This window comes from Callionymus lyra, chromosome 6, assembly GCF_982586985.1.
Source record: "Callionymus lyra chromosome 6, fCalLyr1.hap1.1, whole genome shotgun sequence".
Lineage (NCBI taxonomy): Eukaryota > Metazoa > Chordata > Actinopteri > Syngnathiformes > Callionymidae > Callionymus > Callionymus lyra.
In genome coordinates, this window is record NC_141823.1 from 22,405,597 (window position 1) to 22,424,660 (window position 19,064).

Here is a 19,064-nt window from a genome sequence, read left to right on the forward strand (position 1 = left end):
TTGCTTAATATTTAAACCATTCAAAGGTCAACCTTTACGGTACGTTGTACTTATTAATATGAATGAAGTCCTGGGGCGAACCTCAAGGCCCGAAGAGTCATGTTAGTAGGATCAAATCAAAGAAGATTAATGTTTATTTGGATAATTTGTAACCCTTAAAGATTACAGTGTTTAATATAAGATGAGGAACGGATCAATTTTCAATGTCAACAAATGTAGAAGGACTTCCAGTAAGAGTCAAGCTGATGTTGAAGGAAAGAGACGGGGTTTTTTGATGAATATGAAGATAATGAGGAAAGTCTCAGATTCGTTCTTAAGTGTTTGGCTAAGATACAGGTGTTTCCCTGATGCGTTCTTAACTACTTTCTTAGGAGAACCTTAAGATCAATCAAAATAAGCTTTTAATTGGTCAAAAGTCAGTCAAATGGTCAGTTTCACTCTTCATCCGAGGAGTTTCTTGAGTTCCTGAAGTTCGGTTCTTCAGGAATTGATAAGGAGTGAAACACTCCAGTTGACTCACTTTCGAAACCACTAGGATAACCATACCCTGGATGAATGAGGACCTTCACAGACGCTTGGGTCTTGTCAGTGCCTTGATATCTGTGAAATGGTTGCTAAGAAGTCTGTTAAAAGTTCCTTCACAGTGAAAGATCTTGTTAAGGTAAGAGCGACTCTCGGAAACACGTCCTTTCAGAGCACTGTTAGGAGCGCTCCATAGAACATCGTAGCACTTTGCCAACATCGGACTCAAATCCCAGTCAAAGAAAGTTTGGTAAAAATGCATATTTTTCTTGGCCCATAGTTCAGATTTTTTAAAGATATTGGCCCCTTGTGTGTTTGAGTTTGAAACCCTTTGATTTTCCATACACTACTTCTGTCGTCATTGATTTTGTTAAAATACCAGGTTGTTCATACAGAGATTTAAAAAGTGTTCTGGAACACAATAAACTCACTCCATATGGTGACTTTGATAAAACACCTGTGTTCTGATAAAACCTCACTTTAATAAGAATCCTGAAAGGATAATACACTCTTTTAAAACCTATTATAGGTTTTTTGTTATTATTTGAATATTAAACAATGAACTAATGACACCGACTAAGGAAGAAACCCTTGTTTTTCCGTTTTAGATTGTGTGTCCTATTGTTTTCCTATCAAATAAATCTTCCCTGAGAGCTCCTGCTGCAAATAGAATTGTGTATTTCAGTTTGAATAATGACAATTCAGAAGAAGAAGACTATTGAAATCACACGGCTGTGGTCTAATGGGAGCCTTGGCTTTGTTTGTAATCATTTATCACAGTGAGACACGGAACGTAAACCAGCAGAAGAAGAACCTTACTTTTGTTTCCGACTTTCACAAGATAAATTCAGTATTTTGTGAGTTTTTTTTTTCTTCCTTAAGCGCCTACAATTAAGAAAAGAAAAGCTGATTAAGCTGTTTATTGCCTGCGGTGCGACACAAAACAACAAGTTATGAACCGTTTCTTTTGCAGCGTAAGTCTACCGTTTGTGGTCGCAGGTGCTGATTCTTACAGTCAGTGGTGTTGTTTATTGTTCACGGAGGAAACTTGTCTTGGAAATAGTCACTTTAAAGTGTGTCTCATTAGAGTAATAACTATGAGGCACATGGAAGTCCTGCAGGTGTTTTAACAGTAAATGTGCTTCAATCATCTGTGGCTTATATCAACAAAACGCTCGACAGATTGCCTCGCAGCGACGTGTCATTCTTCAAGGTGATTCAGAAGCTTGTAATGTGCAACAACTGCCATGGTGAATAATTCTGCCATCAAATGATCCCATTTAGTCAGTCCACCGCCTGTGGTCCAAAGAAGGAGAGTTACTTTTGTTATTAAGAACACATTAATGAGGAAATATGCAGGATGCCCGAGGGAACGACTTTATTTGTTTTGTGAGTGCTTAAAGTCCCAGTGTCTCACTCTTAATGACGTCCCCCTCGCAAACACACAAGTTACGACATCCATCCTGCAGTGATGAAATAAAGAGTCCGACAAATGCAATCACATGTTTGGATTTGATATTACACTCATGTCCTGCAGACGTATCATCAGTCAGTCTCATAACAAGGATACAGCGAATAACATTTTATTAGACGCTTTGAGCCGTCAATCAACGGATGGCCAAAATGCTTTTTCCATAAAACGTTGCTGCTTTAGTAACTATCATTTATTCACAATGTCATCGAAAGGTGAAATGTTCTTGAAGCAAGGGGATGAAAGTTTAATTTATCTATTTCTGTGGGAATCGTAACTGTGTTTCTCCGACTCAAATCAACACACATCAAAGAGTTAAAGCCAAAAGCTTCTTTCAGCCTGCACTAATAAGATTCCAATCAAATATTCATAGAAAGCTTTTTATAAGAAGAAGTTGCTTCTTCCATTAAAGTGGGATCAAAAATATGGATTAAAATATGAAGAAATTGCAGAAATTGAAAAATTAAATGAACTTTTCAGATTATTTTGATTTTAATCCAAGTATTTAGAAGCCTTTTAAGAAGCTATTTTTAATAATATGACAAGATATTTTAACTTAAATAGTTTATTTAAGGATGTGCAAAAATACAACAGTATTTTAATCTGCATCTCAGAGTTTTCTCATGACATTACAACGACCAACACTTTAAATAAATCTAATACAGTCCTTGCAACGATGGTCTCCACTGGCAACAGAACCTCTCTCTGTTTTGCATTTAGTTTTTCAAAATATGCTCTTTGTGTCCGCGGAGCCGTGGAGACCATTTATAGCTCTGTGAGGTGAAACCTTGAATCTTTAAACACTATAAATGCTTCATCAAATTTCCTCTTTATGAGCCGACTGAAGCCTCCGCGTGGATGAACCGCTTAAGGTCTTCTCTTATTTGAACCAAAGTCCGCGACAGAAACAGAGCAGTGAGTCATCGTGGAAATATGAAATCTGGATGTAGAAGAATTTCCAGATACAACTTTAGAACTTTGTTGATAAGTAGGAATAAGTATCATATTCCAAAACTGGTGCTAAACAAGCACTTTTGAAATGGTGCCGGTATAAAATGGTGCTTTAAGAATAAATGCAAAATGTGTCCATAAACTTAAATTAAAAGATTTCAATAAAAAACAACGTTGAACGTGTTTAGAGAGTTCACTTTAACTTCGTCTGACGGAAGTTCTGAAAGCATAATTTTGGCATTAGGGTAATGACAAGGAAAATAAAACCAAAACAAGGCACTGAATCTTTGTTGCTTATTGGTCTAGTTACTACTGTTCATAATTATTTATTTAGTGTTTTGATTCGGTTAATCTCATATTAAATATTATAGTTATTTTTTACCATTTTCAAAAAAAACCTTCTCCATATAAGAAGTATTTTTACATGGCTTCAATCTCAAAATATAGTCAATAACAATGATGTAAGATTGAAAGTGCAATGTACTAAGTACTAAGGTGAAGCTGGACCAGGGCCTCTTATTAGAGTGAGACAGTTCGACGACCGCTTGTTGACAGCCAGTGAGCCAGCTAGCGGTCTTATATCCTCTGGCAGGTCCCTTGTTGCTCCAAAGTCCATTTGGATCGAATCCTTCTCCATCGGGTCCGCTCAACTTTGCAACAACCTGACTTAAAGGATTGATACGACTAGTCGAATCTGTGCCTTCTTTTAAATCCCTTTTAGAAACACATTTTTTTAGTCTGGCTTTTATTTGATGTTGTTTTTTATATAATATTTTTTAATAATATATATAATAAGCATAAAGGATAACTTTCTATTCAGATGTGTTTAAGGCGTGTCAGATACCAGGCAGGGATGGACAAGATTAGATCCGAGTTAGTTAGATCAGATCATTTACAGCACACATGTTATTAGATGGTCCTCCATTTGATAATAAAGAGCAACTAATATGTTGATTTAAGTGTGTCTTAAATAGATGTTGGACTCTATTGTACCATTAGTAAGTGTCTGTTTGTACAAAACTCTATTTGCATTGAAATATTTACATTAGAATATGTACTTAAGCCCCGCCCACTGAAAACATTGTTTTTCTGAAGATACATAGAGATTTGTTACAGCGCCTCATCAATCCCGGATGTCTGCACCTCCAAGGGACATTTTTTTCTTCTGGAGATGAAATCTTGTTTACCATAACCACACCCACTCTCCACCTCCAAGGGACTTGAAAGAAGCAGAGCGTTGTTCGCTGCTCAAATCATCATCTCCATGAGGGACTTACTGGATCTTGGAGAGGAAGTTTTTCACATTAGTTGACCTTTAAGGGAATTGTAGCATCTGTTTAGCTTTGATTACATTGTTACAACTTACAGCACTTAAAATTCAGCAAAAAATCATAATTCAAGTGAAACTACACAAAAAAGACAACACATTAAATAATAATAAAAAAAAGATCCCTTGGTTCAAAACCATAAAACAGTTGGAAGTGATGGGAACATACATCAGGAACGTCTAGGTCAAAAATGGAAAGTAATTTACAGCCTAAATACTGAAACAATGAATGTGTATTTGTTAAAAGGTGATGAAAGTTGTAGTTATGCTCAAGAGTTTATCATACGTTCTTTGGGTTGAATGGGGAGGTAAGGATTTTTTCAAAAGACCTCGAGCCATAATAGAAAAATTGATGTTCCGTCATAGTTTGTCCTTGGTTACTCAAAACAACATTTGAATATTTGATGTAGCTACATCTAATAATCTGCTGTTTTTCCTCCATAATTCTCCTGAAATGATTGATTCTGAAGAATCTCAGCCCTCCTTGGCCCAGACAGCCAACTCTCCCATGTGAGCCACGTCTTAGTAAAGCCGCTGATGGATGAGCTCGTAACTGTTTTAAGCACTCGCGAGGGCCCACAGGAAGATATATCACCCTTCCTGCTCATCTCGGCCAGCACAAAGGGGCGGGGAGAGGTGGGTATGGCCTGGAATAAAATTTTACTCCTTCAACCAAACTAAAAAGTAGGGACAAGCGTATATCATCCCCGTCACGATCGTCCCCACCGTGTCCCCGCTTTGCTCTCTGAGAAATATTGACAGTAAAAGATCTACGGCTCTAAGACCACTCTTATTTATCGGCACCATCAACTTGAGGCCGGAGGGCAGTTAGTCTAGATGATGAAACTGAACTTTCTTGGGAAGTTTTTCATTGAAATGCCAGCAGCTCTTAGGAGGCTTTTAATGGTCATTAGACATGACAGTCGGGTTGTTAAAACACACAACCCTTCAGTGAGTCACTAACTACGTGGCTCATTACCAGAAACTCTGCTCACATAAAATGGGATGCGCTGGAGTGATTAAAGGATGAACCTACATCTAAATAAAAGTTTTAAAAGAAAGACGAGTTCATAGTTTGCTGTGTTAATGTATGAATGATCATAAAATGCTTGTTTCATTCCAATAACAAGACGGTGAAGGTGATAGTTTCCAGTGAATACCTTCTGTTCTTCTGTTTTTAGTGATAAGTGACAATCATTTTTAATCTAACTTTAACTATGGCAATGATTTACAACTGGGAAAATAAAACGTGCTCCTGGCAATAAAGTGCAGGGAAGATTGAAAGTGATAGTTCATCTCAAATTCACTTTCAACTCGCCCTCATGTCAACTAAGGGTTGGGATCATTTTCAGAGTCATTTGTATGGCACTCACTTCGTCTTCATCTTCATCTTCGTTGAAAAAGAAAAAGCCTCCTTTCGAGGCTTCAATACAAGACAGACATTACGGATGAGCAGTATGAAGGTATTTGGATGTTCCAAAGTGTCTTTTTGAACGAAGATGAAGAGCTCCAGTCGCTACATAAAAATCCAGCCATCCACTATTTTAGTAATCCAGTGTTCTACAAGGACGTCCATGGATATACCATGAAATAGAAGACACACATTTTTAATGTAAGTTTGATGCAAAATTGATTATTTTACGAGTCTATTCAACAATAAAATTAGTGTGACAAAACACAAATAAAAACAATTGTAATCTTATCTTTTTTGTACACTTCAAAACACATAGGTTTTTGTTTCGCGTACATCATACACTTAAAATCCTACAACATTCCATCAACTACAATCAACCAATTATAAACTCTAATAAAACTTTATTCAAACATATTAAAACTTAACTAAACAATTTTAAACTTTTGTCAAATAATTGTCAGCTGAACAAAGGAAAGAAGAGTTCTTATACTTCTGCCTTTAATTCATACTTTTATATTTTCATGAGCACAATATTTTCTTTATAGTTAATTTATTTTATTTTATATATTTATGGTTGATGTAACAAAACATTTTCTTGTATACTTTATTTGACTTAATTTTTTTTTACCAATAGCTAATAATAGCTCCCCTTTGGACCAATCTATGACTAACTGTTGTCCCTTATTCACATACAAATCCGAGTTCTATGAAATAATTTATACTTCTTGATGTTTAAGTCAAATACATGTTTTTTTTCAAGTTTCATGCTGCTTAGCTTTTTTTATTTCAGTGGACAGTGTTCCATATTTTTACTCTCTACTGTTCACCAGCCTCGTAGTGGTCGAAACAATGGTTGATAAATATTTTTTCTCTAGGTCTGTTTTGCTGTTCTTCAGGTGTAAGTTTAAAAAAACATTTGTTCGGGTCTATTTCTTGGTTGTACATAAGCAAGAGTGTTTTTCTCTCTACTATCTCAGGCAAGTATTTATTAACATAAGGCGTTAAAAAAAAAAGAATATTTTATTTTTATTTTTGTATACATTCTGAAATAGAAGACAAAGCAATAATAGGCAGGGGTGAAACAAATACACAAATTATTACAATACTCAATGAAAAATTAATTTGGTACGTTTTCGTTTTTTTCTGGACCACTTTTAATGTCAGTTGTTATCAGGCATCCAAGAATTCAGATTTTGGATTTGGTGTTTATTTTTTTTGTCATTTTTAAATAATGTACACAATATTTTCTTATAATCAGAGTTACTTATTTAATTTATATAAAATTGCATACCGCCATTAATTTAAATCAAATATTCTGTTTGTGTGTTTTCCATTCTTCCTCCATGAAATGAACTCTAATCTTCTGATTCATCCAGCCTAATAACATTATTATTATTTATAATAATAATATTAATACTATATATATATATACAGTATATATACATACTATATTGGACTCAACAATGATGATGTTGAGAAACAAAACAATGTTTAGTTTAGCTAGATTGGCGAAGCTACTTTTCCTCCACCTGCATACACAAGTGTTTGCTCACTCACTCTGTAAACACAAAGTGTAAACAGTGTCACAGACTTATTTCAGCTCCTCGTACAAGAACATGTTTGTCATGTTGGTGAAAGGAGTCGTGGCCACACTTCAAACCGTGTGAAACACCCCGGGTTAATTTGTAAGCATGTTTTTACTGAGGCTGCTAGATTAAAATACATCCATGTACATTGTTTTTTATCTTTCAAAGCTACTTTTTAGTTTAAAAAATTATATTAATTTCATAATTTGGACGACGAGTGATTGGTTCGCAGCTAAAAGGTTGCGGGTTCAATCCCAGTTGTGTCCCTGAGCAAAATACTTAACCCTGATTGCTGCTAATGGAGCGCTGGTCCGCTGGCTCGCAGCCTACTCCCATCTTTGTGTGACAGTGTGCATGAACGTGTAAAGCGTTGAGTGCTTAATCGCAGAGATTGCACAGTATAAGTAGGAAAAATTACCATTTTATTTGATGTGTTTTGTCAAAAGCAGCATGAATACAAGTATGTTTTGTGAGTGTGTGGCAAACGTCATGTCCCTCTTGCCATTTGGAGTGCGAAGCTCTTGGCAGCTGTAGCACCTGGATAAAAGCCCTTGCACTAATGACAGCAAATCATTGCAGACGTACTTGAAGCACTTAAAACCCGATGTATTTACGCCTCGAGACTGTCATTCTTTTAAAAAAAAAAAGGCCAGAGCGTCGTTGTTCCAAGACCGTACCCTGGGCTGAGAGTCCTGAGCTTGTAAGAGAAACAGCTGATTGACAGCTGCTTATGTGGCTCTGATTTCCTACTTAGTGCCACGTCTCGACTGTGTGAGGGAGTGACGGGACTCCATTTGAGCCGTTGCTGTTGTCGCCGGTGATTTCAAGTGACCGCGGCCGCCAAGGTTGTGATAATGAAGACGTGCAGGATGGCCTGCTGTACTCGCCTCTGATGCTCTTCGCACGGGGGCCGACCTTACTTCTGCAGGGTTGTTGAACCTTATTAGGAAAGACTCGTTACTCCAAACTGACAAGATGCACAGCGTCTGCTAATAACCGAGCCAAAGGATGTTGAGGCCAAAATACTTAATGACGATCTGCTGGGATTCTGTGATGAAATGATGTTATGACCGTTAGTCATTCTTTATGAAAAGCAGGGAACGAGGAGTAAAATGCTCATCAAAGTCGTAGAAAAAATTGAGTGTCACAGCAACAATAAGTAACATTTTGAACAGTAAAAGAGTCTAAAAAAAGAAACTGAGAAAACAAAAATACTTCATTGGGCTTGTAAGAACAGAGATCAGCGGATTTTAAGGGATATTGTTCCAACAAGTGGGTGAACCAGAAACTATATTCTAGAACAGAAATATTGTCAATTTAGTAACAAAACTAAAACATATTCAAGTGGTTATGAGCTACTGAAAAGTCAGCTTCCCAGGGGTTGGTGATGGATACCAATCATATATACCATAATAGCAATTAGTAAACATATTTGGTGTCATTCCTCTGCTTGATTGTTTTGTCTAAAATACAAACGATAAAAATGTCATACTAGAGATCCCCAAGGTGTGCTCTTGGTACTACATAATGTAAAAAAAAGCTTTACTAAATGTTGACGTGGTTGTAGCATGTGTTGTAAATCCAAGCCAAACCCCTCTAAGCAGCGTTTATAATCTTCCCTCTGACAGATTTTATTGTATTAATCCTGCTCTGGACTTGGTTTTCTTCATGACATGTCAGTTCTGGTTGACGAGCAGATGTTTCTTCATGCAGAATAACCTGGATTTGCAGTCAGCAGTGAGACATTCGCACGGTAGCGCAATATGTCCAAATGACAAATGGTAATAATCTACTTCTTTCACTTCTCTTCCCCTCAGTTCTTCATCCTGCTCCTGCTCATCTTCTTCCTGGAGTTTCTGTCCATCCTGCTCTTCTTTGTGTATCAGGAGGAGGTAAGATGGTTTCATTCTTCACAAGTGTTTCTTTGAAGACGTTTCATTTCTGTGAGGACGACGGTATCTACGTGTGTCATCGGTTTGAAACCCCCTCCTATGTCCTGCAAACTGCTGATGCTCTAAGATAATTGAACTACGGTGTTCAAAGGAACCATATAGTGCGTTCGCTCTCTTCCGGCTGCTGAGATATGCTGACAGATTAGATTATTTAAGTGTCTGCGCTCAAACTGACACACACTTCAGCAGATGTCACTTCTCGAGTGCCAAGACAAAATAGAGTCTGTCGTAATTGTCATATTCTGGTTAATAAATCTCTCTTCCAGCCAGCTCATTTCTGGATAAAATCCACAAACGCTAAACAAGTCATCCCAAAAAAAAAAAATGAATTGGATGAACCGACGCTTTTCGAATAAGAATTTGTAATCCCCTCACTTCTCCACCACGGGTTCTTTAATCAATAGAATTGTTATGTTCAAATCCTTTTCTCGTCTTTCATCCAAGAAAAAAGGAAGAAATTAGGATTTAGGGAGCGGATTTTTTTGGATGTGACTCAATGGTTGAACAATTCTTACATAATTGTTTAAACCCAGCAAATCCCCCAAACATGAACAATTGCTTGTTGGCCGCCGCTGTCATCACAACACAATATAACAGACTTTTCTGCCAACAATGGGTATCACTCAGAGTCTGGGAGATTAGCGCACTTGGATGGGTGTTGAGGGAAAAACATCATTCTTAACTATTCTGAATGTCATGAGAAGAATAAGCAGTGCAACTAAATTCAGCAGACAAGCGGCACGCTGGGAAGAACAAAAGGGAACATAAATGGACTATAAAAACATGAAGACATTACAGCGGACAGATGAAGCCATCGTGTGCGGCGGCGAATGTTCTCTGGAGTCGGAGAATATTTGCAGTATATTAAATCTGATTCAATGCTGGATGGTAAACATGCCCACAAGCGGGAGATTTCAAGCAACGCATGGTAAATATAGAGTCAAGAAAAAAGGTTTGGATGAAGGAAGTTCAAGGATATTTATGCAGTTATTTATTTATTTATTTATTCCATTTATTTAGTAACATTCATCGGCAGATTTCAAAATATTTTGTTTTGTTGCTGAAGATTGAAATATCCAGCTGCTAAAATTGATGATTCAATTTGACTTTTTTACCAAACATCAGGTGTCACATGTGGTCTACCCTGCCGAGCATCTATTGTATCATCAGTATGTGTCTGTTTGTACACAACTCTCTTTAAATTGAAATATTTACCTTAGAAAATGTAAAGTGCTTAAGCCCCGCCCACTGAAAACGATTTGTTTATGGAGATTAATTTTTGTTTACAATAACCCGACTACTCTGCTGGGATTGGTCAATCATCAAGGTTTGTCACTGCACATCATCAATCCAGGAAGTCTCCATCTCCAAGGGACTCATTGTATAAACAAAGCGGGACGTAATTACAGCTGGCTTATTACGTCATTTTACGTCATAATGGACTCCGCTCTCGTAACCCCTTGTTTGCCGATATGTCAAACTATTACAAACCCATATAGTTTATATGATCTAATCTTTTCCTTCACATCAGTTAACAGTATATCTCTGATCTCTATACACATGTACGCTTCTTAACATATACAATTTTGTACAATCAAGAAAAATTTAAAAGGCAATAAAAATGTCTTAAAGGTTCAGACATTACTTCTGCACCGTATTCATACTTTTCTATTTCACTGACCTAAATATTTACTTTAAACTAAATGGATGTTATTATGTTTATTTTTATTGATGTTACAGAATGCCGACTTTATCTCACATGTGATTATTCTGGGCCAAATGTTTTGATGTTAGTAATGATGTCATGAGTTTATAGTGTTGTATTTATTTTTTATTTAAAAAATCCTTTAAAAGAAGAAATTCAGTTTGAGACTTTATGCTTGTATTTTGCAACTGCTCCGATTTGTTTCCATGATTTGTTTTAACACTGAAGGCATCTGCTCTAATGTATCACTCACACACATAAACACAGCATCATTTAAACAATAGATTTTTTCCAAATACAATTTTACATCTTTCTTTAATGCGGTCTTCCCTGGTTCGACGATCCTACACTTCTCCACCTGCCATCCCTGCTTGTTTTCTTACCCTCAGATCAGGATTCCCACATGACCTGTTTAATGTTGGCATTATTTTCACGGACTGACCTTCAGCAAAAATAAAATAGCAGGACGGCATGAAAACATGAAAAATACATCTCACCATAACGCGGAATCAGCAGGAGCCCCGGGCTGCTTTCTCTGCAACAAGATCCCATATAGAGTTTGTGTTTCACAGCCTTGTTTTTTTTAGTCAACTTGAGGAAGTGTATTGACTTGTCAGGATTAAATACAACACCTTTCAGAAACCATTTATAAATACAAAAATAAATTCTGTTTGTCTGTCTCTGCAGCCTGGTAACACGTCTAACCGACCAGTACTGGACCCAAACTCGGTGGTTGTGAACGATGTTTTGCCTTAAAGAGCAACTAAAGCTCGATTTAAGCATCTCTTTGATAGATCAAAACATTTTATCAGTTAACCTGCACATTTTGTTAGAGTGGGAGGAAACCAGAGTGCACAGACAGAACCCATGCAAGCCCAGTAAGAACATAAAAGCCACTGAAATCATACACAGTTACAAATAGCATTCCAAATATTTTCTGTTAATCTGCAGGACAGACTTTTGTCCACGCGTCACAACATGATTCAACAAAAATAAATACATAATCATGAAATTATTTCCAGCAGTTGAACAGGTGAATGGAATTTGTTCGTTTATCCGGGAAAACACAGTCATCAAGCTGTTTGAGGAATCATGCTGCCCACCAGGTGCTGTATCAGAAACAAAAATTGGACGCTCGTGCTGTTCCCCTCATGCCTAAAACAAATTGATAAAAACAAATGGCACAGTCGTCTCCATCATTGTTGGCTTTGTTTTTTAATATATTATAAGTAAGTCAAAGAATAACTTTATATTCCTGGAAAAAGTATCAAGTTCCCCCCTAATTTAGTGAAAAACACTGATAGTTTAAAACCTTGATTCACACTTTGATAAACTACACAGGTAACTTTGGTCAGTAGAGACAGTTAGTGTCCACATTTGCACTTTAAACTGGTGTTTCTGTTTTAAAGCAGCTGCACAGGCCGCTGTTTACTGAAATAATGAAGTTCCACATACACTCTTAACTTTATCCATATTTTTGGAGTTTCGTTTTTTTGCTTTTAACCCTTGGCACATTGATGTTTATTATTCATTCATTTGGACATCTGTGGTGTGCATGGTCTGGTTCTACTGCGGGAGATTAAAACAGAAGCAATGCTTTAGTGAATAAATACACGCACGGCAGTTAAACTGCTGTGAATATACAGCTACTACTGATGTATGGTGAGTAAATGGGATCTACTGGCACATTAGAGAGACTCCAAACACTTAGAACTCTCCCCAAAATACGTTTTTCTGGCAGAGGATGAATAGTTATGATACAAGTGTTCTCCTTAGCCACGGTTATACTGAAATAATTCACAGTTTCATGCCGTTAAGCAAACAAAAACAATACATTTTGGCAGATTCTCTCTTAGTGGTCTGTTGTTGATTCCTCATCGCTTAAAACACAAATGGGTCATTCTACAAAACAAATTACTTTTGTGTGGGATCCATTTCATGAGCTCTCAAAAATGTGAAAAATAACCCAAACAAAATAAAAACAAAAAATATATACAGTATGCCTGTTATTTCTCTCACTTTTACCAAGAAAAATAACACCAAACATATTCATAAAACTGCATGCAAGAGAATACATTATTGAAAACCTTGCAGGAGCCAAGGTCTCAAGCATGCAGGTTGTCACACAATTTTACGTGATTTTATTTTTCCTTTTGAAAGTGTATAGTGTAGTGAAACATAACAGGAAGGGAAACATGTTTTTTAATTTAGTTAATTTACGAGTTAGCTTAACTAGCTACAGTCACTCTGTGGTACAATTTATCACCCTTTAAAAGTGCAGACAAAAAATGACAATAGAAATAGCTGTTTATGCCAAGGTGATTTTTGAAGTACTTTAAATGTTATCCTGTTGTGTTAGTAACTATTATATTTTTCGGTTTTCTAATTATCGACATTAAGCTTCATGTCATTTAAGATAAAGTATTGGTTTCCTCTTTGCAAGAATGGAAATTGAAAACAAAAACAAAAAGCATATGGTACAAAACTGACAGCTTTTTTTGGTCTTCTCCACCTCCATTCATTCTATTTTATGAGCTGTGAAAGACACCAGTATTTTAAGTCACAACTTCCGTCCTTAACACAACTATACACAAATAATAAATGATGATGAATAGAATGTAATGTTTTCACACAAAAGTGTTCATCATACAATCTTCCTTCTTAATAAAAATGCTAACTAATAGACTGAATGTACCAACTTTTGACTTTAAACTCATTCCTAATGTGAGCAAATGGAGGACACTTTAGAAATAAGTAAGTGTTTAATGTCAGAATCCAGGGCTCCATAAGCAGCCAGCGGTACCGTGCAGCCACTGAAGAGACTTTCAAAGGTTTAAACTGCCATGGATTGAATTAGCCGTGTGTCGGTGTTGCTGAGGGACAGCCAAGCTAGAGGTGAGATTGAAGAAGTCTCAGTTGCACGACTCAGAGTGACACATAAAGCGAGGCCTGTGCTGACAGAGACTTCAAAAGTAGTCTGAAGTGTCAAAAAACGTGCTTGAAGAGACAAGAAGAAGCGAGGAAACCTGAGGACCCCAGACGCCGTGATCGGCCAGAGACACTCGGATGAAAAACGGCTCACGCTTCGTCAGACAACACATCTGGCAAAAACGAGTGAAACCCAATTAAAGCATCCAAACTATGGTGTTAATGAAACCAAAAAAGGGAGAAAAGTTTCCAGGGTGAGATTGGAGGAAGAATAGGTGTCATGCTGTGAAACTAGGGGTTTAAATTAAGCTTGATTGGGATGAATCTATTAAGTCGTAAATAGATGAGACGATAAAGGCTACTCTGGGATGTGTTCCAGGAATTGTGTACAAATCCTCTGCATTATCTTGCTTCGACATGAGGTGATGGTCGTGGACAGCTGGACAGGATCCTCAGGATCTCGTCACAGTTGGTCTGTGCCCTGAAAATAAAATGCACCAGCGTTCTATGTCCACGCCATAAGCCCGACGGCCCCTCCAGCCACGGCACTGACACCCGCGAAACCTCACAACGACACATTCTGTCTGCCATCTGTCCTAAACACTGAAAACTGGGACTCATCCGTGAAGAGAACACCTCCTCAACTTGTCAGACCCGACTGAATATGAGCTTTTGCCCACTGATGTCACTTAAGATGACGAACTGCAGTCAGGTCGGGACCCAGGTGGGGATGACAGGAATGTAGAATCAGATTCTCTGACACATTTTTGCAACCGAATGTTGCAGCAGCTGTCTGGCTGCTGTCAGACACATCCCTGGCGGTGATCTGCTGGATGTGGAGGTCCTGGGCTGGTGTGGTTAAACGGGGTCGGCGGTTGTGAGGCCAGTAAAATGTGCTGCCAAATTCTCTGAAACACCTTTGAGGATGGCTTTTTGTGAAGAAATCAACATTGACATGGCGATGTCTGGAACCTGCTGCCCCTGCTCTAGATTGTTCTCCTCTCTCCCCATCTGTCCTCCCCCGTCCCAGCTGCTCACAACAGAAGTGTTCACACCGAGTCTGGTTCTGCTCAAGGTTTCTGCTCTGTGAAAATCAGCGGTGGGGCAAGCAGATTTGTTGTATTTATATATATTGCACTATTTTTTACTTATTTACATTTATATTTATACTTGTATATACATTAATTATAAGCAATATTTAAAACATTTATTTATTCTGTTTATATTATATTATTGCACTATTTATAACTTATTAATATTTATATTTATACAAACACCCTATTCTGTGTTTGCCAAGCAACAAAATGTTGTTGCCAGTTTTTCACTGCTGTGTTCTTCTGTGTAATGACAATAAAGAAAGTCTAAAGTAATTTACCGTTTTATTCATAAGAGCTCTTAAAAACGACACAAAAGCAATAATAAACATACAAAAACATAACATATGAAACCATGACATAAATAGGGATAAGATATAATGAAGAAATGTATTAATTGTGGTTTAAAGATTAAGAGAAAAAGGTTTTTTTTGGATTTAAGTCTTAAAAAATGTGACCAAACCAAATGAATCCAGTTCATAACAGCGTCAATCTGACACCACGCCTGGAGAATCATAAGAGTCAGACGTAAACATGGCATCGACCTTAATAAAGGCTTTTCAAGCAAGACTTTTATTTCTGGACCAAATATATCGGTTCACGTTAAGAGTAGACAACTAAAATCACGGATAAATTTGCCATATCTGAAAAATAAAAGCTGACTTTAAGAGATGAGTTACCAATAAACAAATTTGTCCACTAAAAAGCACATTGTCACCATTTCAAATAAATGAAAATAGTTCATCAAACACACGATTAGCATTTGTTTTGGTGAGAATAAAACAGCAAAACAATCAAAAATGTTGGCGCAGCTGTGTAATGTAATTAACATAAAACATCGCAGTGGATCGGGAATAAATTCTCAACTTTTAAACGAACATGTTTATTCACTGCAAGAGAAAAAGTAAAGTAAAAGTAGTTTTTTTCTCTCGCCACTGTCACTAATGATAGCAAATCGTGATTTTCTGGGACCTATGGAGACAAAAAAACATACGTAAAACTCGAAAAAATATTGGATAATTTAATTCAACAAATCAACAAATCAATTAAATTCAAGAGTGAACTTTCGTTGTGGCCAGCATGAGCACACCTGTGCAGAAATCACCTGGTCTGCTGGGTGATATGTCACACCTGGATGGATTTGCTCAGAAAAGGAGAATTACTAACACACATTTAGCTCGATTTGGGAATAATATATATGAGCAGTCGGTCTTAAGAGTTTATACTAGAGTTCAGCTCTGGAAAAAGTGGAAACAAAAACTGAAGTAAAAATGGAAATATTATTAATATTAGAACCATACTTGGATAAACATATAAGCATGTGTTCGTACCAAATCAATCACCATACGGTCAAAGGATGGTTGGATGTGTTTTTCACAGAAAATTACAGGACAAAGAGTTGCAGAACAATGAATAAATGTTGCATGTATTCTTCACGCAGGAAACACTTCAAGCAGCCGGAGTTTGAAACTCACAACGGCCATTCAATTTTAACATTCAGCAAACAACTTTTTTTTTAATATCCAGGATTATTTAGGATGATTGTAAACTAAGACAGAATGAAATAATATCATATATATATATGTATAGTATATGCACAAAAACATGTATAAAGGCAACGTGTATACTCTCCTGATGATGGATCAGCCTTGAGTCGCGGCTCCTAATCATAAATCACCTCCAATTTCACACATTTATCCTGCATTATTCATGTGCAGAGACAAATAACTTTATCCCCGGAGACACTGACCAAAGCGGCGTGTGAGTCCTTCGTATTTTTCAGTAAACAGCGGCCTACTTTGATTCACTTTCTTCTCCCTGTGCATTATAGCAGCCTCTGTTGCCCTTGGTCCTGCTTCTGCTTTCATCTGGCAGTCTGTGTGTGATACATGTTGAGTTGTAATCGCACTAGTGGAGCCCAGCGAGTAAATCCAGGCTTTCTTTCTATGCTGTCATGTTTCTTTTTTTCCTAATGACTGTGGGTTCTTGTCATGACTCGCCTGTCCCTCTGGTGTTCTGCGCTGTGCATTAATCAGCCACTAAATAATGTATTTCTGTTGACCCAGGGAGTAATTAAACAAAAACATTCAAGTTAGCAGGAGTGGAAATCTTTGAACGAGGGTAAGGGTCTCAAGGAGGAGTGGTGCGAAGGCCTGAGGATTTTTATGATGATTCGCGTGCAAACATGATGTTCTCTGCAGAGATCCTTGTACCACATGCTGCAGGCAGACAAACCACTTAATCCGATAGAGATTTAACAACATTTACATGAACATTTACATGAATTTACCTTCAGCTGAGCCGAGGAAACGTCTTTGTGATTCAGCTTTAATAACATCTCAACTCTTTAATTTAACTCAGTTCCCTCTTGAGTCACTAATGACCAAATTACCTTCTTGTGTTTGCATCAATTACAAAGAGAGGAAGAAGTGAAAGAGCAAGTTAAGATGAAAAAAAAGTGTAAGAGGTGGCATCAAGAGATTTTAAGAAATTGAGAGATTGATGAATAATGATGTGTCAGGAATCCATTTCCACGGCCACTTAAACAGCTGAGAACGATAATGATTGTGGTGGATCAAACTCATGCATATTTAAGTTTTGAATATAAGTAAATTTAAGATTTAAATATATTTTGTGACACTCACTCACGACACCGTTATCCAGTGTACCTGCAGGTCAGGGAGTAGCAACCACTCAGGCATCATAATGGTTGTTTTTGTCCATTTTCTCTCTGTAACTGGACGTATTTGTGTCCTTGTTTATTGCAGATGCTACAATTTCAAAGCATATTTTCATCCGGCTTCTCTGAAATTGCACCAAAACACATTTGAGTCATTTGACTTGTCTGTTAAAAGGTTGCTGTTCGTTTCCATGTCCGGAGGGAGCAAACCTGTGACCTTTTCTGTATGCAGTTTATTTGTTATCTCTGTGTTGTGTTGGTTTATTCCGGGCACTCCGGTTTCCTCCCACAGTCCAAAAACATACAGAGGTTGATTGTGAACTCGGGTAAATTGTCCATAGGTAGGAGTGTGTGTGTGTGTGAATGGTTGTCTGTCTTTGTGTTCCACGTGACAGACTGGCATCCTGTCCAGGGTGTCCCTCAACTCTTACCTGAAGAAACTGGGATATGCTTCAGCCCGCCCACGTTCCCTATAAGGGATTTAGCGGCGCAGAAAATGAATGAATGAATTTATCTGTGGCTGATTAAAAAAAACAAACGAAAACACTCTGAAATTTAGTATTAATGGAATTCTTTTTTTTTTTTATACAAAAACTAACCTTACCTTAATATTAACGATCATTTTATATTTAAAACATTTGTTGTTTGGTAGCTTTGAGCCTTGAGAAACATTTTTCAGATATGAGGAAAATTAAGGTATTTCAAGGCTTCATGAAATCGTTATCCTCAAGGATACAGGAATCCTTCACCAGAAAAATCACACTCTTAATCCATCTTTTTATACAAATACTTGGGTTTATTTGTAAATGTTTGAGTTAAGACAGAGCCATTAACACATGAAATAATAAAAAAAAATTCACCGGGCCTCATGTTGTTGTTCAACTGGAAGGTTTCCTAAAAATGCTGAATGTGCATTTAAAATGTGTTTAACTGTTATTTATAGAATGACATTATGATGTAAATGTTATAATTTAATACCTCTGCCAGGGAGTTTATGAAGTCGTCTGAGTCCAATCTGTCTGGAAAAGACTGAATTGATTTCAGGAATTGTGTGGAAAATGTAAGGATTAGCATTTATATACAGTTTTGTTATCCAGGAAGTATTTAAAGGATGTATTAAGGCTGAAGAAAGTATATTCTAATTGCTTGGTGGACGTGTGTGTCTTTGTTATTTTATTTATATTTTACCGTCAGCATCCACTTCATAGTTCAGCCAAGCTCCAGAATTGTCAGCAGATGTGCATATAAAGTAGCAGAAATATAGTGCGACCTCAATTCACTTCACATCTATAAGGCCTCTTAACTCTCCATGACTAAGATGCAGCTGCTCACCGTGACTTTATACGAGTGACAGAAAGTGCATGGACTCATCTGCTCGCTGGGAGCCAATAAAGCAATATCCCGTGTGTGTTTTCACCACCTGCATGTGTGTCC

The 19,064-nt window shown here is 37.2% G+C and overlaps 1 protein-coding gene across 2 annotated transcripts in view; it reads left to right on the top strand.

Annotated features, from left to right (window-relative positions):
- The window catches only part of tspan4a (tetraspanin 4a), a 180,759-nt gene that overhangs the window by 121,330 nt on the left and 40,365 nt on the right, over nucleotides 1–19,064 (top strand). For both annotated transcript variants that reach the window (XM_087794297.1, XM_087794296.1), the window contains one exon: nucleotides 9,089–9,163. In XM_087794297.1, coding sequence (XP_087650423.1) covers nucleotides 9,089–9,163 — 75 coding nt within the window. The remainder of the gene's footprint in view (nucleotides 1–9,088; nucleotides 9,164–19,064) is intronic.